The sequence below is a fragment of the Hemitrygon akajei genome, chromosome 7 (assembly GCF_048418815.1).
Source record: "Hemitrygon akajei chromosome 7, sHemAka1.3, whole genome shotgun sequence".
NCBI classification, from domain to species: domain Eukaryota; kingdom Metazoa; phylum Chordata; class Chondrichthyes; order Myliobatiformes; family Dasyatidae; genus Hemitrygon; species Hemitrygon akajei.
The window spans coordinates 98339199-98360318 of NC_133130.1; the positions used below are offsets into that span (position 1 = coordinate 98339199).

A 21120-nucleotide genomic window follows, 5' to 3' on the forward strand; every position below is an offset into this window, starting at 1 on the left:
CCTGGATGAGAAAGTCAAGGAATGAGTTAGTAACTTTGCTGATGACACAATGGTTGGGTGTGTTGTGGATAGTGTGGAGGGCTGTCAGAGGTTACAGTGGGACATTGACAGGATGCAAAACTGGGCTGAGAAGTGGCAGATGGAGTTCAACCCAGATAAGTTTGAGGTGGTTCATTTTGGTAGGTCAAATTTGATGGCAGAATATAGCCATCTTAGAACTACCTATGCTTTACCCATAGCCCTCTATTTTTCTAAGCTCCATGTAGCCATCTCTTAAAAGACCCTATCATTTCTGCCCCTATCACTGTCACCGGCAGCCCATTCCATGCACTCACCACTCTCTACGTAAAAAAAACTTACCCCTGACATCTCTGTACCTACTTCCAAGCACCTTAAAACTATGCCCTCTTGTGTTAGCCACTTCAGCCCTGGAGAAAAGTCTCTGACTATCCACACGATCAATGCCTCTCCTCACCTTATACACCTCTATCAGGTCACCTCTCATCCTCCGTCGCTCCAAGGAGAAAAGGCCGAGTTCACTCAACCTATTCTCATAAGGCATGCTCCCCAATCCAGGCAACATCCTTGTAAATCTCCTCTGCACCCATTCTATGGTTTCTACATCCTTCCTGTAGTGAGGCAACCAGAACTGAGCACAGTACTCCAAGTGGGGTCTGACCAGGGTCCTATATAGCTGCAACATTACCTCTCAGCTCTTAAACAAAGTACTGGAGAAACCTTTCACCCTGCTTGTCACTGACAGCACCAAGATTTGCAGGGAAGAAGTCTAAATGGGAATGCAGAAAATTAGTCTTTAGTGACCTGCTGCATGCTTTCAATTTAATTGTGGGCAGCATTTTAATTGAGTTGAATAATGAATTGGAATGACAAATATAGGCAATTTTTTAAAAAATGGTGTGTGATAGGAAAATTTCATGGTGACTTTCATGATTAGAAGCTCAAAATCCACAAGATACACCCAAGAGTATTGAGGAAGCAAAATCTTTGTTGTCCACTGTAATTGTTCATCAGCATCTGCACAATCAGAAACCATTACCCACTTCAGTATCAGCCATAAACTTGTTCACTGTGCCTTGCATGTTCATATCCAAATTGTTTATAGAAATTATAAACAGCAAAGGTCCCAGGACTGACCCTTGTGATGCAAAACTAGACTCAGGCCTCCAGTCTGAGAAACGGCTGATAATCATCACACCCTGCTTCTTACTACTGATTCAATCTGCTGTCTCCCCATGGATCCCATTGTAATCTGACCTCCCAGACGAGTCTGGCATGAGAGGCCTTGCTGAAGTTGAAACAGAAAACATTCACTGCCCCTCCTTCATTTTAGTTAGCTCTTGGAAAAATACCAGAAAATTTGCCAGAAGTGACATCCTACAGACAAAGCTGTGCGGAGTCAGACCCTGTTTTTCCAAGCGTTGGTAGATCCTGTCCCTCAGAATCCCCTCCTGCAATTTACCCACCGCCACTCACTGGTTTCATGGCTTGTTCTTGCTATCCTTTTTAAACAATAGACCACATTACGAACAAGAGAAAATCTGCAGATGCTGGAGACCCGAGCAACACACACAAAATGCTGGAGGAACTCAGCAGGCCAGGCAGCGTCTATGGGAAAAAGTGCAGTCGACATTTTGGGCCGAGACCCTTCGTCAGGAGTGGAGTTTAAAAAAAACACCGAGGAGTAGATTTAAAAGGTGGGGGAGGATGAGAGAGAAACACAAGGTGATAGGGGAGCAACACACACAAAATGCTGGTGGAACACAGCAGGCCAGGCAGCATCTATAAGGAGAAGCATTGTCAACGTTTTGGGTCGAGACCCTTCCTGAAACGTCGACAGTGCTTGTCCTTATAGATGCTGCCTGGCCTGCTGTGTTCCACCAGCATTTTGTGTGTGTTGTTTGAATTTCCAGCATCTGCAGATTTCCTTGTGATAGGGGAAACTGGGAGGGAGAGGGATGAAGTAAGACTACATTAGCCACTCGCCAGTCCGCCAGAACCTAACCTGTGGCCAGAGGTGAAGCAGAAATCTCTGCAAGGACCTCCACAATGTCTTCTCCAGCTTCCCATCACAATGTACCAGGTCAGGACCTGGGCATTTATTCACCATAGTGCACTTTGAAGACTTCCATACATCTTCCCTGCTAATTCTTAAGTAGTCCAAGACTCATTTTCCCCATTTCCTCATCTTCCAACATTTCCTTCGCAGTAAAAACTGCAGAGAAATGTTCAATAACCATGTTGATCTTTAAGGGGACCTATTCTCTCCTGAGCCAACCTCTTAATCGTTACCTATAGAGTGTCTTGGGATTTTGCTTCATCTTGCCTAACAGCTCCTTCTTAAATCCCCTGTTTGCCTCTTAGCTTCTGTGCTGTGTACTCCTGCACGTAATCATCACTGGTTCCCAATTGCTTGTGTGTAGTACATATGCTGCCCTCTTTTCCTTAACCAGAGTCTCATATTCTCTCATCTATCAGGGTTCCCTAAACCCATCAGACTTGCTCTTTACCCTACCCGGGTGTAGGCCCTGAACTCTTGGTGTCACACTTTTAAAGGCTTTTACAAGGTTGTTTGTGGGGAATTGATCGTCTGCTAAGTGGGAAGCTGGGAAATGGCTTGGCACAGTCCTGCAGAGGGTGTCACTGCTGCTTCACAGTTCCAGAGGCCTGGATTTAATCCTGACCCTGAATTCCATCTGTGCAGTCTTCGAATGCTCTCCATATGGCCATGAGGCTTTCCTGCAAATGCGCCAGTTTCTGCCCACGTCCCAAAGACGTGCAAGCTGATAGGCTAATTGGCCCCTGGTGTGCAGGTGAGTGTAAGAATCTAGTAGGAGTGTGGGAATGGTAAACTGTAGGGTAAGTTTTGTGTAAAGATGGGAGGTTGATGATTGGTCGAGACTCAATGGGTGAAAGGGTGTGTTCCCCCGCCGTAAATCCCTATAACACTAAAATTCTCAATACTGAGTTGTGATGGTCAGATCAATATTCCTCCTTGCTGCAAGTAGATTCACTTCCTTTTTGGAATTGGACGTAGTCAAAGACATTTACAAGTTGTGTGTGTGCGTGTATGTGTGATGTATATGTGTATATATAAGGGTGTGTTTGTGTATGAAATATGTATACGTGTGTGTGTTTCATTCAAGCTTCTGACACGTAGAAAGTGCAATCTTCTTTTAAATGCAAAGTTTAATAAAGGCAGATAAATTTTGTCTTGGCAGCATTCTGGAATCGGTATTCACCAACAGGTCTTTGATGAGTTCGAAACGATGAAGATTCGGAAGATGGGGCTCACCAGGAGGAAGTTACTCCGGCTGAACTTGAGCGAGGATGAGAAATTCCTGGTTGTGGATGAAGACTGTGTGACGCAGCAGCAAGCCTGCGGGAACGGCTACCAGCAGTTACTGAGTCACTTAAAACCCGACACTTGCTGCCTTCTCATTTTTGATCTCTCTTATGACACCAAGGAATCGGTCTCCAAGGATGATCTGATCTTAATAATGTGGTACGTTCTTCACTGTCTGCTCACCTTGGATCTGTAAAAGTTTTGGAGCTTAAGGCAGCTTAGATTTTAAGAGAGTGATGTTGAGCTAGAAGGTCAGGCATGGTCTCGCTGAGCGGGAGAAAGAGGGCAAATATCAAAACGTTCTGGTAAAGCAGGTGGCCATCTTGTTATCTCACTGAGAAACACATGATGCCTGCCCATGAACTAACCCTGTGAGTAATGTAATTGTGTCCAAGTGTTGATGCTTAAGTTCTTCTCCCTGCATCGCGATTCCCAATTCATCAAGTGCCTACTATATTGAAATAGTCTATGATGGAAAGACACTAAAAAACTGGACACCAGGGTGTTTAAAGATGACTAAATCTCTCAATGTGAGAAATCGGAAATGCAGGTAGTTCTAGGTACGTTAGTCAGCATCCGTGGGTAGGGGATCTGAATCCTATTGACCTAAAACAAGTGGAGGAGTTCCAGGGCCACCTCTTGCACAATTTTGGGTCTGAGGCCTGGTGGTCATGGGTAGAAGCAGAGAACAGAAATGTGGTACAAAGGCATCAGAGGCTATCTATTTGCCTGTGTGTTTCCCATATCATAGAAGCATAGTAAACCTACAGCACAATACAGGCTCTTTGGCCCACAAAGCTGTGCCGAACATGTCTTTACCTTAGAAATTACCTAGGGTTACCCATAGCCCTCTATTTTTCTGAGCTCCATGTACCTGTCCAGGTAAAAGACCCTATCATTTCTGCCTCCACCAGCATCGCTGACAGCCCATTCCATGCATTCACCACACTCTGCGTTTAAAAAAAAACTTACCCCTGACATCTCCTCTGTTCCTACTTCCAAGCACCTTAAAACTGTCCTCTTGTGCACAGTTCTAAATATCTAAATATCCTTCTAAATCATTTTTTTTTCTGGGGCGTCTCAGGGCGACTCGTTTCAGCAGTGGATAAGATTAAATATTCTCGTTTCAGCCTGATACAGCTAAAAAGCACAACTGTTTCCAAGGTCAGTACAGCCAACAAAGATGTCTTAATGCGTTTAAACAAAGTATTGCTGCTTAAAACTGATGGAAACAATGCTGAATGCAGATGGACTCCTCGCTGGGTCCCACGTAGGAAACATGGGTACAGGTCAGGGATACAAGTGCGTTTAAGGAAACGGGGTTTTAAACTCCCAACACTGAATATCTTTGTTGGCAAACGTGCAGTCTCTGGACGAAATCGATGATCTCAGAGCCAGGGTGCTGAATCAGAGGGACATTAGGACCGTATGTGTCCTTTGTTTCACGGAATCCTGGTTAACTCCTTCCATACCAAATGCAGCGATTTGGATCGACAGGTTTACTATACACCGTCAGGATAGATCTATAGTCTCTCAAAAGCAGAGGTGGAGGAGTATGCCTCATGATCAGCTCTTCTTGGTGCACAAATACATCAGTGCTGTCTCAATTCTGCTCACCAGACCTGGAATATCTAGCAGTGAAGTGCGGTCCACTTCACCTACCATGGGAGATCTCCAGGATCATTTTAGTAGCGATATACATTCCACCTCATGCCAATGTCAAGCAGGCTTTAGATTAGCAATGGGATCAACACGCACAGAACAGCGCACCCCAACGTGTTCACCATTGTTTTGGGAGATTTTAACAAGGCCAGTCTGAAAAAAAAATCACTAAGCAATTACCATCAACAGATCACTTGCAATACCAGAGGAAACACCACACTGGACCATTGCTACACCACCATCAAGGATGCCTACCGTGCTATTCCACTCCCTCACTTCAGGAAGTCTGATCACCTGGCTGTGCTTCTACTTCCTGAGTACAGACAGAGACTGAAGACTGCAGCACCAGTAGTGAGGACCAAGAAGGCATGGACAAGGGAAGCACAGGAGCACCTACACGACTGCTTTGAATCGGTGGACTGGACTGTATTCAGGGATTCATCTTTGAACCTGGATGAGTATGCTGCAGTTGTTAACGACTTCATTAAACCTGTGTGGATGAGTGAGTGCCTACAAAGACTTACTGTACATTCCCAAACCAAAAGCCGTGGATGAACCAGGAGGTGCGTCATCTGCTGAAGGCTAGATCTGTGGCATTCAAGTCTGGGGACCCAGGCCTGTACCAAAAAAACAGGTATGATATGCGGACGACTATTTCAAGGGTGGAGATGGTTTCAAATGAGGTTGGAGGAGACTTTGGATGTATGACAACTCTGGCAGGGTTTGCAAGACATTACTTCCTACAAAGTGAAACCCAGTAGCATGAATGGCAACGATGCTTCAGTACCAGATGAACTCAACGCCTTTATGCCCGCTCTGAAAGGGAGAATATCACTACAGCAGTGAAGAGCCCTGTTGCACTGGATGACCCTGTGATCTCTGTTTCAGAGGTTGTTAGGTTTTAGGTTGTCTTTAAAGAGACTGAACCCTCGCAAGGCAGAAGGTCCCAATGGAGTACCTGGTAAGGCTCTGAAAACCTGTGCCAACCAACTGGCGGGAGTACTCGAGGACATTTTCAACCTCTCTCTGCTACGAGCGGAAGTTCCCACTTGCTTCAAAAAAGCGACAATTATACCAGTGTCTAAGAAGAATAATGTGACTATCACCTGGTAGCACTCACATAGGCAGTGATGAAATGCTTTGAGAGGTTGGTCATGACTAGACTGAACTCCTGCCTCAGCAAGGACCTGGACCCACTGCAATTCACCTATCGCCACAATAAGTCAATGGCAGACACAATCTCAGTGACTCTCCACATGGCTTTAGACCACCTGGACAACACAAACACCTATGTCAGGATGCTTTCATCAACAGTAGCTCAACATTTAATACCATCATTCCCACAATCCTGATTGAGGAGTTACAGAACCTGGGCCTCTGTACCTCCCTCTGCAATTGGATCCTCAACTATTGGTGATAACATCTCCTCCCCACTGACGATCCCCGAGGTGTGTGCTTAGTCCACTGTTCTACTCTCTCTACTCTATACCCATGACTGTGTGGCTAGCCATAGCTGAAATATTATCTATCAATTTGCTGACAATACAACCATTCTTGGTAGAAACTCAGGTGATGATAAGAGTGTGTACAGGAGTGAGATATGCCAACTAGTTGAGCGGTGCCACAGCAACAACCCGGCACTCAACGTCAGTAAGATGAAAGCTGATTGTGGACTTAATTATTTCTGTTTTTTGCACAATTTTTAATTTATTCAATACACGTATACTGTAACTAGTTTACTTATCTATTATTTTATTATTTTGTTCTTCTTCTATATTATGTATTGCATTGAACTGCTGCTGCTAAGTTAACAAATTTCACGACACTTGCCAGTGATAATAAACCTGATTCTGATTCTGTTTCTGATCTGTCCTATCCTATCCATGTATCTGGCCAAGAACTTTCTTTTTAAATTTATTTTTATTGAAGGAATGACACAATACAGAATAAATAATGCATTACATTTTCCTCCATTTTGCTTTTATATCTTACCCCTAAACAAACCTCCCCTCACCCTCCCTCCCATGGCAGCTAATGTATTTACAATACAATTCACAAATACAAGTACGGACATTTCACAGCCATACCCCCACACTACTTCAAGATGAAGGCACACACACATCCACAACATGTCAGATGATCCAGAATACACTCATATTACAATTCATCAACCACCCTGTGAGGTAAACCATATGCTTGTTAAAAGAGAGGCAACTTCCCAAGTACAATCACATGCCCTCAACTAGTAGGTAATTCCTTAAGATTCCCAAAATATGACAAGAAAGATCACCATTTCAAATAGAACTTTTTCACAGACCCCCTCAAAGTGAATTTAATCTTTTCTAATTTCAGAAAAAACATTACGTCCTCTAACCAAGCAGCAGCAGATAGGGGAGTGGCTGATTTCCAGACCAGTAAGATTCTCCTATGGGCCAAAAGTGATGTAAATGCAACAATATCCGACTGGTTTGTATTTAAACCCAAAGCATCATCCGCCACACCAAATACAGCTATAAGCGGGCAAGGTCTCAGTGTCACCCCCGAAACCTCACTGATAATTTTAAAAACCAGTGCCCAATAGCCATCAAGCCGAGGGCAAGACCAAAATGCATGCACTAAACCAGCCGGAGAGAAGGAACACCTGTCACAGCCAGCGTCGGTCCCAGGATATATGTCAGCAAGCCTGGCTTTACTTAAAGCAGGCAAGCAGTTTATATCTGGCCGGTGGAGACAAAATAATACCTTCATGGGTGACCCAGAGCTGGGCAGGATACAAGAGGCCGAACCTGCCCCTTTCCTGTAAAGCAGGGATTTCACCTCCTTGAAAGCAGCTCGTTTTCCCCCAGCTCCGCACTAAAATCTTCATGAAAAAACATGCGATGTCTGCGGAAATACAGCTCCTGCTTCCGTCCACTGATGATGAGTTGCTTATCCTGAAAGAAGTGAAAGAGAACCAGGAACGTTCTTGGCCTCATTTGTTTGGCTTCAGAGATACTGGATGGTTTAGGCCCGACTCGGTGAGCGCGCGAAAGCACGAGAGGCCTCGGGAAGAAATTTGTCCCCAGCACTTCATCAAAAAACTCGGTCATAAATTTAACAGGATCTGAACCTTCCAAATTTTCAGGAATGCCGACCACTCTCAAATTGGATCTCCGCGACCGATTTTCGAGGTCATCTAGTTTCCCCTTCAGAAATGCGTTGTCGCTCCGCAGCGCTGCAGTGGCAGCTTCGGCGCTCGCCAGTCAAAGCCTCTCCAAGTCATCGGGTAGCACAGGTCCGGCACCGTTACCGTAACATCCGCTTTCTTGCTCGAGGCTTCGCTATCTTTTCCCCAGTTTTACTTCGAAGGTACATTTTATTTGCCATTTCAGTGTCCAGCAACGTCCCGGGGTGTTCACAATCTTGAATATTCAGTTATCTCGAGCATATGGCAAAGATAAACAGGTAGATTTTCAATAAAAATCGAGAATCACACGCACCTACTCACTCCATGCTCAACCCAGAAGTTCCACCCAAGTACTTTTTCAATGTGGTTAATGTACTTGCTGCCAACTCTTAATTTGACAGCACATTCTGGGTGAAAAATTTACCCTCAGGCTCCTATTAAATCTCTCCCCTCTCATCTTAAACCTATGCCCTCTGGTTCTAGATTCCCCAGCCCAGGGGAATACCCTATTTATGCCCTCAAAATGTTATTGACTGGTTGATGGGACAAATGGAAATTGTTTCAAAGGGGACACTAGCAGGCAGGACAGCAATGGCTTGAGTTTCGGGGGGAAATCAAATGGCCCAGGTTAATCCCAGGTTTGGGATAATACTTCTTTATCCCAAAGAGGTATTCTAAAGGAGAGGATGAGGCGAACTGTGGCAGACAAGGGAAGTCAAAGACAGCATAAGAGCAAAAAACAGGCAATATAATATAGCAAAAATATCTAGAGGATGGGGAAGCTTTTAAAAACCAACAGAAGACAACTAAAAAAGCAATAAGGAGAGAAAAGATGAAGTATGAAGGTCAGCTAGCCAGTAACATAAAAGAAGATACCAAAAGATTTTTAAGATATATAAAGAGTAAAAGAGAGGCAAGAGTGGATATCAGACCACTGGAAAATGACAGTGGGCACGTAGAAATATGGGATAAAGAATTGGCAGATGAATGAAAATATTTTGCATTTGTCCTCAATGTGGAAGGCAGCAGCAGGATACCAGAATTTCAAGAGCGTCAGTGGGCAGAGGTGACTATTACTCAGGAGAAGGTACCGGGGAAGCTGAAAGCCTGAAAGTAGATAAGTTACCTGGACCAGATGGACTACCCCCCAGGGTTCTGAAAGAGGTAGCTGAAGAGATTGTAGAGGCACTGGTAGTGATCTCTTAAGAATAACTAGATTCTTGAATGGATCTGGAGGACTCTAAAATTGCAAATGTCTCTCTATACTTTAAGAAGGATGGGAGGCAAAATACAGGAAATTATAAGCCAGTGAGCATGACTTCAGTGTCTGAGAAGATTGTGGATTCCATTGTTAAGGATGAGGCTTTGGGGTGCTTGGAGGTACAGGATAACATAGGCTGAAGTTAGCATGGTTTCGTTAAAAGGATATCTTCCCTGACAAATTTGTTGGAATTCTTTCAAGCAGGATAGACAAAGGAGAGTCAAAGGATGTTCCCACGTTGTCCTGGGCTTATCTCTCTTGAGAAAACCCTTTCCAGTGAGACTGGCCACCCACAGGTTAGATTCCTGGTGACCTCCTCCTGTAAGTGCTATGCCCTTTTCTGAGTCAGATGTCTGTTGGCCACCAACATCCAATGGAGATGCTTAAGTCAAATCAGCACAAAGAAGGGAATTCCCTTATTTAGAAAATCCTCCCCCGTTACTCCTCCTCTTCCTTTTTCTCTCACCGTCCACTGTCAGACTCCTCCTTATTCAGCCCTTTAACTCTTCCACCAATCACCTCTCAGCTTCTTCATCCACCCTTCTGCCCCCTTCCACTCACCTGGCTTCACCTACCATCTTCCAGCTTGCACTCCTCCCCCTTCCTTTCCAGTCCTGTTGAAGGGTCTCAGCCTGAAAGGTCGACTGTTTACTCTTTTCCACAGATGCTGCCTGGCCTGCTGAGTTCCTCCAGCATTTTCCTTTGATTTTCTCTTGTTTACGTGTGTGTTACACTGGATTTCCAGCATCTGCGGAACCTTATGTAATTATTATTTACAAGAGTATTCTCTGCCTGCTCGTATTTAATTTTCCGGGTTCCTAATGGGCAATCCTGTGGCCGACATGCCCAATCATACACTCAGTGGAGCCAGTCTAGGGTTATGCCACGGAGGACGATGTCTGAGAAGGATCTGTCACTGGAACGGCGCTATGGGAGATGGTCATAGAGTTATGCAGTTGGAAAAGGCACAGTTTACCCTCGTTGACCAAGATTAGCCAATCCCACTGCCTGCACTTGGCTCGTATCCCTCTAAGATTTTCCTATCCTTGGACCTGTCCCAATGTCTTTTAAGCATTGTAATTGTACCCACCTTTGCAACCTTGCTCCATGTACCCACCACCCCCACAATGAAAGACTTGCCCCTTGGGCAGCCCCCTCCTTATGGTGGGCTGCAATCATCAGGACAGTTCATTCATTGGGAGGTAGTGTGAGGTTTATAAAGAGCTTGGAGCCTTTCAGAACCTTTTGGCGGGCTGTGGTCTCTTCGGCGCTCAGCAGGGGCAACAAAAAAGGAGCGAGGTGCTACCGGAACAGCTATTGTTGGAGCGGCCAGGCTTTGACGAGAACAAGTGTGGACTAGAACTTGAGCTTGAGAAGTGAGAGGGATAGCAAGTGTCGGCAGGAGGCCAGTTGAGGCTCCTCCTGTAAGGTGTGGGATTGTCAGCTACCTAATGGTCTTCCTGATGATACACCTGCAGGAAGTCCTTCCCGACAAGGTCAGGGAACTGGAGCTGGAGTTGGATGTACTCTGGGCCAGCTGGGAGGCTGAAGACAGGATAGAAGAGTCTTTAACTGAGCTGGTCACATCCAAGTTCAGGCTTCAGATTGTAGATGGGTTACCAGGAGAGGCAGGGGGATTGAACTGTCAGTGCAGGGTTCTCTGTAGCCTTCCCACTCAACGACAAATATACCCCTTCAGATACAGTTGGGAGGGTGACCCATCAGGGTGGAGCAGCAGCAGCCAGGCTAGTGGCACTGTGGCCAGCTCTGATGCCCAGCAAGGTACCATAAAGTCAGGTGGACACTAAATAGTTAGGGGGAAGGACAGGAGATTCTGTGACCGCGGAAGAGATGTCAGGATGGTGCGTTGCCTCCCAGGTGCTATGGTCGAGGATTCTCAAGAAGGAGGGTAAGCATCCAGAGGTCAATAGACAGTAGGTGCAGGAGTGGGCCATTCGGCCCTTCTAGCCAGCACCACCATTCACTGTGATCATGGCTGATCATCCACAATCAGTACCCCGTTCCTGCCTTCTCCCCATATCCCTTGACTCTGCTATCTTTAAGAGCTCTATCTAACTCTTTCTTGAAAGCATCCACAGAATTGGCCTCCACTGCCTTCTGAGGCAGAGCATTCCACAGATTCACAACTCTCTGGGTGAAAAAGTTTTTCCTCAACTCCGTTCTAAATGGCCTAGCCCTTGTTCTTAAACAGTGGCCTCTGGTTCTGGACTCCCCCAACATCGGGAACATATTCCCTGCCTCTAGCGTGTCCAATCCCTTAATAATCTTATATGTTTCAATCAGATCCCCTCTCATCCTTTTAAATTCCAGTGTATACAAACTTCAATCTTTCATGGTGCACATTGGCACCAATGACATGGGTAGAAAGAGGGAAGAGGTCCTACACAGTGAGTAGGGAGTTAGGGAAGAGGCTGAAGAACAGGACCTCTAAGGTAGTAATCTGGATTACTCCCAGAACCATGAGCTAGTCAGGGCAGGGTTAGGATGATAGTACAGGTGAGTGAGTGGCTGAGGAAGTGTTGTGGGGGGCAGGGGTTCCAATGGGATCCCTTTTGGGGAAGGTATGACCTGTACAAAGAGGGTGGGTTTCACCTGAACCCAAGGGGACCCAACTTGTGGGCCAGTTTTCTAGAGCTGTTGGGGGGAGTTTAAACTAATATGGCAAGTTGGTGGGAACCAGAGTATTAGGGCTGAAGAAGGGGCTGTTGGTAAAGAAGTCAATGCATTGTGTTGTGAGACTGTGACTGGCAGATGATAGAGCAAAATTGCAGTCAGTGGAATGAGTTGAAGTATAAAATGGGGCAAAATTGTAAAGGGTGATGTATACAGGACTGAAGGTGTAATATTTGAATGCACGGAGTACACGGAATAAGGTAGGTGCTCTTGTAGTTCAGTTAGAGACTGGCAGGCATGATGTACGCATCACTGAGTTGTGGCTGAAAGTTGGGAGTTTAGCATCCAAGATGCACATTGTATCAAAAGGAAAGGCAGGCAGGCAGAGGGGGTGGAGTGGCTCTGTTGGTAGAAAATTAAATCAAACACTTAGAAAGAGGTGGCACAGGATTGGAATTTGTAGAATCATTGTGGGTAGAGCTAAGAAGCTGCAAGGATATGAAGACCCTGATGGGGGTTATACAGGCCTCCAAACAACGGTCAGGATGTGGGTTACAAATGATAATGGGACATGGAAAAGGCATGTCAAAAGGGCAATGTTGCAATTTTCTAGTCCTCCGGAGCCATGCCAGGATCTGTTGATCCTTGAAAGATCATTACTAATGCTTCCACAAAGTCTTTAGCTACCACCTTCAGAACCCTGGGGTGTTGTTCATCTGGTCTAGTTAACTTACCTACCTTCACACCTTTCAGCTTCCCCAGCACCTTCTCCCTAGCAACTGCAATCACTTCTGCCCTGACACTTCTGAATGTCCGGCATACTGCTAGTGTCTTCCACAGTGAAGACCGATGCAAAATACTTACTTGGTTCGTCTGCCATTTCCTTGTCCCCCATTGCTACCTCTCCAGTGTCTTTTTCTACTCTCACCTCTCTTTCAGTCTTTATATAGCTGAAAATACTTTTGGTATCCTCTTCATATTCCCTTTGGTTTTCAAAAGCTTCCCAATCCTTGAAATTCCCACTAATTTTTGTTCTATTATATGCCCTCTCTTTTGCTTTATGTTGGCTGTGACTTTCCTTGTCAGCCACAGTTGCATCATCCTGCCTTTAGAATACGTCATCTCCATTGGAATGTATCTATCCTGTGCCTACCGCATTGCTCCCAGAAACTCCAGGCATTACTGCTCTGCCATCATCTCTGCTAGTGTCCCCTTCCAATCAACTTTGGCCAGCTCCTCTTTCATGCCTCTGTAATTCCCTTTACTCCACTGTAATAGTGGTACGTTGACTTTAGCTTCTTCCCAGATTGGAGGATGAATTCTATTATACTCTGATCACTGTCTCCTAAGGGTTCCTTTACCTTAAGCTCCCTAATAAAACCTAGTACATTTCACAACACCTAATCCAGAATTTTCTTTCCCTTAGTGGGCCCAGCCACACGCTGCTCTAAAAAGTAGGCAGTGTACAAATTCTCTCTCTTGGGATCCAGCACCAAACTGACTTTCTCAATCTACCGGCATATTGAAATCCCCCATGACTATCGTAACATTGTCCTTTTGACATGCCTTTTCTATCTCATGTTCTAATTTGTAGCCTACATCCTGGCTACTGTTCATGTCTTTTTACCCTGTCAGTTTCTTAACTCTACCCACAAGGATTCTACATCTTCCAATTCTATATCACCTCTAGGATTTGATTTCATTTTGTACCAACAGAGCCACGCTAGCTAACCTCTCCTTACCTGCCTGTTCTTTTGATACAATGTGTATCCTTGGATATTTTGTTCCCAACTAAATTCTTCTTTCAGTCATGACTCAGTGATGCCCACACGCTGCCAGTCCCTAACTGCGCCACAAGATCATCTACTTAATTCCGTAAGCTGTATATATTCAAATACTTTCAGACCTGTATTCCTCACCCTTTTCGATTTTGTCCCCCTATTTCACTGCAACCCATCCCACTTACTGCAATTTTGCCCTGTCATTTGCCTGTCCTTCTTGACAGTCACACTACATTCTTCCTCTGCCTGTATACCAACTGCCCCATGCTCAGCCCTATTCAGGACTAAGGTCACCATAGATTAAAGGGAAAATTTGTCCATTGCAGTTGTTTGAGGAAATAACAGGCAGGATAGACAAAGGAGAGTCAGTGGATGTTGTTTACTTGGATTTTCAGAAGGCCCTTGAGAAGGTGCCACACGTGAGGCTGCTTAACAAGATAAGAGCCCATGGTATTGCAGGAAAGGTACTAGCATGGATAGAGGATTGGCTGACTGGTAGGAAGCAAAGAGTGGGAATAAAGGGAGCCTGTTGCATTTGTCTGCCGGTGAGTAGTGGTGTTCCACAGGGGTTGGTATTAAGTCAGTTGGATATGTCAGTGATTTGGATGACGGAATTAATGGTTTTGTGACCAAGTTTGTAGCAACCATCAATATAGATAGGTGGAAGGGCAGGTTGTGTTTAGAAAGCAGGGCTGTCTCAGAAGGGCTTAGACAGATTGGGAGGATGGACAAAGAAGTGGCAGAGGAGTATAGTATAGGGAAGTGTATGGTCGTGCACTTTTTTAGAAGGAGAGAAAGCATGGACTGTTTTCTAAATGGGAAAAAAAATCAGAAGTACAGTGGGATTTGGGAGTCCTTGTGCAGGATTCCCTAAAGGTTAACTTGCAAGTTGAGTCGGTAGTGAGGAAGACAAATGTAATGTTAGCATTTCAAGAGGGCTAGAATATAAAAGCAAGGATGTAATGCTGAGGCTTTGTAAGTCATTGGTCAGGTCACACTTGGAGTGTTGAGCAATTTTGGGCTGCTTATCTGAGAAGGGATATGCTGACATGGGAGAGGGTCCAGAGGAGGTTCATGAGAATGATTTTGGGAATGAAAGGGTTACTATGGGAGGACCGTTTGGCTTTGGGCCTGTATTCTCTGGAGTTTAGAAGAATGAGGGGGAAATCTCATTGAAACCTATCAAAAATTAAAAGGCATAGATAGAGTGGTCCTTATAGTGATTGAAGCTAGGATCAGAGGGCACAGCCTCAGAATAGAGGGAAATTCATTTAGAACAGAAATGAGGAATTTCCTTAGACAGAGGGTGGTGAATGTCGAATTCATTGCCATAGGTGGCTGTGGAGGCCAAGTCACTGGGCGTATTTAAAGTGGAAGTTGATAGGTTCCTGTTTAGTCAGGCTGCCAAGAGGTTATGGGGAGGCAAGAGAATGGGATAGCAGATGTGATAGGCCAAATGGGCTAATTCTGCTCATTTGTCCTAAGATCTTATGGTCTTGAAGAAAGCAAGAAGTATATGTGAAACTCATCCACATTAAAAACCTATGTCTTACGGTTTTACCTCTCCAAGGACAAATAGAGGCAGACAAATGGACTATGAAATTGAAAGTGTAAGGAGATGAATAAAACATATGAAACTAATTGTGTATGTATAGAGAGCTGAGCACAAGATTTAACACGCGAGCGGAGCCTTTCACAATCTTTAGCTGGGCGTGAGATATTGTGGTTTATCAGACTCTTGGCAAAGGCCTATAAAAAGAAATCAGTTTAAGAGGCATGGCTGTTGCAGGAACAGCCATTGTGTGAGTGGGCCAGTGTTAGAGCGGAGGGTTTGAGGCTTCAGCTCAGAAGGGTTAGGCTAGAAAAGGTGAAGGCTCCAGGAAAGTTTCTGGTAAATTTCTTTCTTCTTTTTCTGTTAGCGCATAGCCAGTGCAGTGAGAATGGGTCCAAGGTCAGTGGTGTGTTCTTCATGTCAGATCTGGGAGACCTTCAGTCTCACCGATAACTAGAGATGTGTGAAGTGCCTCCAGCTGCAGTTCCTTACAAACCATGTTGGGCAACAGGAGCTGCAGTGAGTGGCCTGTACGGGTGAACGAGGAGGCGATAGACAGAAGCTACAGGGAGGTGGTCAGCCCTCAGCTGCAGCAGGCAGGTAGCTGGTGACTGTTGGGACGGGGACAGGCAGCCCATGCAGAGTACCCCAGTGGCAGTTCCCTTCCATAACGAGAATACCGGGGCAACAACCTGCCAGGGGAAAGCTGCTGTGAATGGAGGGTAAATGGCAGAATTCTTAGCGGTGTGAAGGAACAGAGAGATCTTGGGGTCCAAGTCAATAGATCCTCAAATTTGCCATGCAAGTTGATAATGTTGTTAAGAAGGGGTATGGTGTGTTGGCCTTTATTAGTGAGGAGATTGAGTTCAAGAGCCGTGAGGTAATGGTGCAGCTCCATAAAACATTGGTTAGACCAGACCACATTTGGTTTATTGCATTCATTATAGGAAGGATGTGAAAGCTTTAAAGTTCAAAGTATGTAAAAATTATACAAGCTTGAGATCCGTCCGCTTAAGGCAGCCACAAAACAAGATACGCAAAAGAACTCAATTTGGAAAAAGACCAACAGACACCCAATGCACAGAGAGGGAAGGAAAACACATTCAAGCAAACAATAAAAGCAAGCATCCAGAACGAAGTTGAGTCCATCGACCTGAAGCAGGCCCCAAGCCTGGGTCTCAGTTCATCACGGGTTGCTGCTAAGCTCGCAGACACGAAGCCTGGAGAAGCCAGAGTAAGGCTCGGCCTCAGTGGAGTAAAGGTCACAGAGCAGAACCAGTCCTGACCCTGTCCATCCGCCCTGGCGCTGAAATTGTCCAAACACCCAGCCATCCCCCACACTCAGGCCCCACCACAGCTATACGCTGTCGGCCATTCCGTCCCGTACTTGACCTTTCCAAATCGACCCAGCTCTTAGGTGGATCCCTCCTCACTACTGGTTCAGGCTCCGAATCAACTCCGCTTCAACTCGTCCCTGTTCTGTCCAACTCCAACTTCACCTCGACCATGCCACGACCCCGCTCCGGCCACTGAAACATGTCTCGGCCTCGCTCCGACTCTGTCTCACACCCGCACCCCTCGGCCCTCGGATCAGCCTCCCCTTTGCTCGCCTCTGTGCTGCTTGCAGTGACCATTTGCCACGATTTTCCACAGAGAAAGTGTTACTAGTACAGTATTTAGTCGAATTTCTTGCTTTGAAAACCGCCAGTAAGCTGTCAGCCATCTTCAGAAGTGCCACCTTAAACCAGAAGAGAGCGCAGAGAAGATTTACCAGGATGCTGCCTGGAATAGAGAGCGTGGCTTATGTACATAGGTCGAGCAAGCAAGGGCTTTTCTTTTTGGAGTTAAGGAGGACGGGAGGTGACTTGATAGAGGTACATTATGATAAGAGGCGTGGATCAAGTAGATCCAGGACAGAAATTACTAATACGGGGGGAGGCACACTGTAATTTTAAGGCAAATGGAAGAAGAATGGGGGAGAGGAATGTCAAAGTTAAGTATTTTTTTTATGCAGAGAGTGGTGGATTCACGGAATGTCCCAAGGGTGGTGATGGAGGCAGATACATTAGGGACATTTAACAAACTCTTAGATAGACACATGGATGATAGGAAACCAGGGGGAGCTATGTAGGAGGGAAGGGTTAGATTGATGTTTGGCACAATGTCATGGACCAAAGGGGCCTTACCATGTTGGAATGTTCTGTGTTCTAATATTTTTTTCCATCCTTGCCCAAGAATCAGGATCAAAATAATATCACTTACAAATTTTTTTTTGAAAGTGTTGCTTCCTCGGAATTTTTGTTTTGTTTATGATTGACTGCTTGAAGCTGAAAACAAATCTAATTTCAGACTGTTTGTATCACTTAGGAATTTGGAGAAATAAATTCACTTTTATTGAATGTAATGCGTTTAATTGCAAATGGTGCTGATGTTTTCTAATAGTTCAATGAAGCTGAAGGTGTTTTGTTGATGATTTTTGATTGTACTCTGTGTCTGAGACTTCTCGCTTAAGTGTCTGACAATAATCAGCCATCACTGATAGATTCCAGTTGCCCCGATACTGTTTCTCCATGACCGCAATGTCCTGGTGAAACCTCTCATCATGATTGTCACTGACAGCACTAAGGTTGGCAGGGAAGAACTCGGAATAAGAATACAGAACATGAAACTTTAGTGAAATGTTGCACTTTATGGTTTTGTCTGCTTGAAGCATGTTGTCAACCAGCTGCACAAAGTTTGGTGCTCTGTAGTTGCCGAGATAATATTCAGCAACATCCTTGAATGTCCTCTGTGCAATTTTTCTCCAGTCCCACCAGAAGTTCTTCAGATTACCTGTCATTGATCAGACCAGTTTGATCTGTGGACCAACAAAGATATTTTCCTTAATTTTGGCAGGACTTATTCTGACATGAATTATGAATTCAAATAACAAATGTAGACAATTTAAAAATACTAGTGGCTGATAGGGAAATTTTCATGGTGATTTTCATGATCAGCAGCCCAAAATCTATAAGATAGACCCAAAGGTACTCAGGAAGCAAAATCTTTGTTGTCCAGTGTATTTACTGTCACAAATTTTGTCAAGAAATGTGTTGTTTTACGGAGATACACCATACAGAAATAAACAGAGTGCAAAAAGAAGGAATTGTGAGGTAGTGTTCATGAACTGTCCAGAATTGTGATGGCAGAGGGGAAGAAGCTGTTCCTAAAGCATTGAGTGTCTGTCTTCAGGCTCCTGTATCTCCCCCTTGGTGGTGGTTGTGAGGTGAGGGCATGTCCCGGACAGAATGGTCTTCAGGCACCACCTCTTGAAGATGCCCTCAGTGGTGGGGGCAGGGAGTGTTGTGCCTATGATGGAGCTGGCTGTGGCTACAACCCCCTGCTGCCCCTTTCAAATCTTTGCTTTGGAGCCTCTGTATTAGGCTGTGATGCAACCAGGCAGACCCTGTACATCTGTAAAACACCATCTGTTGCCAGCTCATTAAATGTAAAATTGTCTCCTGAATTTTCTAGGTGCCCGGATGGGGCAAGTACCAGGAAAAAGCTGCAGTTCTCAACAGGGAAAATGTTGCTGAAGGAAAGGATAAAAGGTTAGTTCAATGATTGTACATCTTTCTGTGGAATCTGCCCCTGAGCAGAATAAAATGGGAAAGGCTCTCCTTTGCGGTCACAGAGTCAGACCCTCAGCTCAGCGTGTCCACGCTGACCACCAGCCTCATTCCACTCGCCATGGAAGTGCAGCTCAAAGTCAGCAGGGCAATAAAACTTGAGCTTCAGTGTTTTAGTTGCTGACGCGTTGAACGTGCAAGGTGCTCCAAACTGAGCCACCCATACACAGCTCAGGGTCCTTTGCCAGTGGGCAGCATAACCTCAGGATGGGCGATGATTGGGTTGGAGGGACTGAGCATAATGGTGCACTTCTTTATTGTGAGTATTGTGTCTTTGCAGGCTTCAAGTTTGACCTGGAGGTCAACTCCCTGGATGAAATAGAACTGGGCGTCCTTGCTGATAAGCTGGGACGCAGCGATGTTGTGAAAATAGAAGGGGTACCAGTACGAAGCTGTAGCTCACAACACAGCTGAAATCTTCCTTATATTAAAGTATCATGTCTTAATGGATATATTCCCAAAGTTGTTTCAACCTGTTTCTGATTCTTCAATATTCTATGCCATTGCTTTGTAATGTTTTTGAGTAAAAATGAAATTCCTTATCTGAAACAACTTTCTTTTAGAGCAGTGTCTGGTTTCTTTAATGTGCAGTGTCTCCTGCTATTAATGACTTCAAGTCTTTGGACAGTATCTGCCAGCGATTTGTAGATTTCAGTGACCCTGAATCGGTTTCTGGATTAAATGTAAATTTAACAGTTGTTGCAGCTCTAAATACAGAATCAAAGCAATGGCAGTGTTTCAAGTTCATGTGCGGTGTAATTGCAAGTTTGATCTAGCTATTTCTTTATTTTGATACTTGAATTTTCCATCCTATTTGATCTAGCTTTCTTATTAAAGGATTTCTAAGAATGCTTTGGCAAAGTTTTCATTGTTGATAAATGAAGCTACAGTCTGCAATAATAAATCTTCATTCAAACAAAATAAATGAGATTCCACCATGCTATTTTGATGCTGTCCCATGCCTTTACCCAAAGGATGCTCAGTTAATTGACCACTGTAGTTGGTCCCTTGCGAGGAGATTAAACAAAAGACCATAAGGCATCAGAGTAGAATTAGGCTATTTGCCCCTCAAAGCCATTCACTTTCCTTTTTCCCCATAACCTTGCTAATCAAGAACCTATCAACCTCCACTTTAAATATACCCAATTGATTTGGCCTCCACAGCTGTCCTTGGCAATGAATTTTGCCGGTTGATCACCCACTGGCTAAAGAAATTCTCTTTCCTCCAAAGGGACATCCTTGCATCCTGTGTGTGCCCTCTGGTCCTAGACTATCCCACTATTGGATTCATCCTCTCCACATCCACTCTATCCAGGCCTTGCAGTATTAAATACAGGTGTCCCCCCCCTTTACAAAGGTAGAGCGTTCCTGTGAAACCTTTCTTAAGCTGAAATTGCGTAAAGCGAAGAACCATTAATTTATATGGGAAAAATGATCCTAAAAGTGAAAATTCTCTTTGTAATGCGAAAACAGGTTACTAATGTGGGTCTTTTATAAAAGCGAAGTGGCATAAAGCGAACATTCAAAAAGCAGGGGACACCTGTAGGTTTCAGTGAGATTCCCCTCATTCTGTTCAACACCAGTGAGTACAGATCTAGTGCCATCAAATGCTACTCATGTGATCATTCTCAAAGTGGCCTCCCTCAGGCTGGTGTGGAAACGTATGGAATGCCCCACCTTGATCTCACTACAGCTCACAGACTGTGGGGTGGGTGGAGACAGCAAGAATCGATCAAGGCCTCAGCAACATCGAATACTGGAATCCCCAACGCAAACACAAGGGACGTTGGAAACCCAGACTAACACACTTAAAATGCTGGAGGAACTCAGCTGGTCAGGCAGCATCAATGGAGAGGAATAAATGGTCCCTACCTGACTGTTTATTCCCCTCCACTGGTGCTACCTGACCCACTGAGTTCCTCCAGCATTTTGTCTGTATACTTCCCAATGCAACATTGCTTTCATGTTTCTGATGTTGGGGGCATCTAGGACCAGAAGGCACAGTATCAGAATTGGAGGATGTCCATTTAGA

The 21120-nt window shown here is 44.9% G+C and overlaps 1 protein-coding gene across 1 annotated transcript in view; it reads left to right on the forward strand.

Annotated features, from left to right (window-relative positions):
- Window positions 1-19939, forward strand: part of LOC140730725 (cofilin-2-like) — a 31890-nt gene extending 11951 nt beyond the window's left edge. The window contains exons 2-4 of the mRNA XM_073051543.1: window positions 3240-3523; window positions 18934-19010; window positions 19369-19939. Of these exons, the coding sequence (XP_072907644.1) occupies window positions 3240-3523; window positions 18934-19010; window positions 19369-19502 (495 nt within the window). The 3' untranslated portion in view covers window positions 19503-19939. The remainder of the gene's footprint in view (window positions 1-3239; window positions 3524-18933; window positions 19011-19368) is intronic.
- Window positions 19940-21120: the final 1181 nt, after the last annotated feature.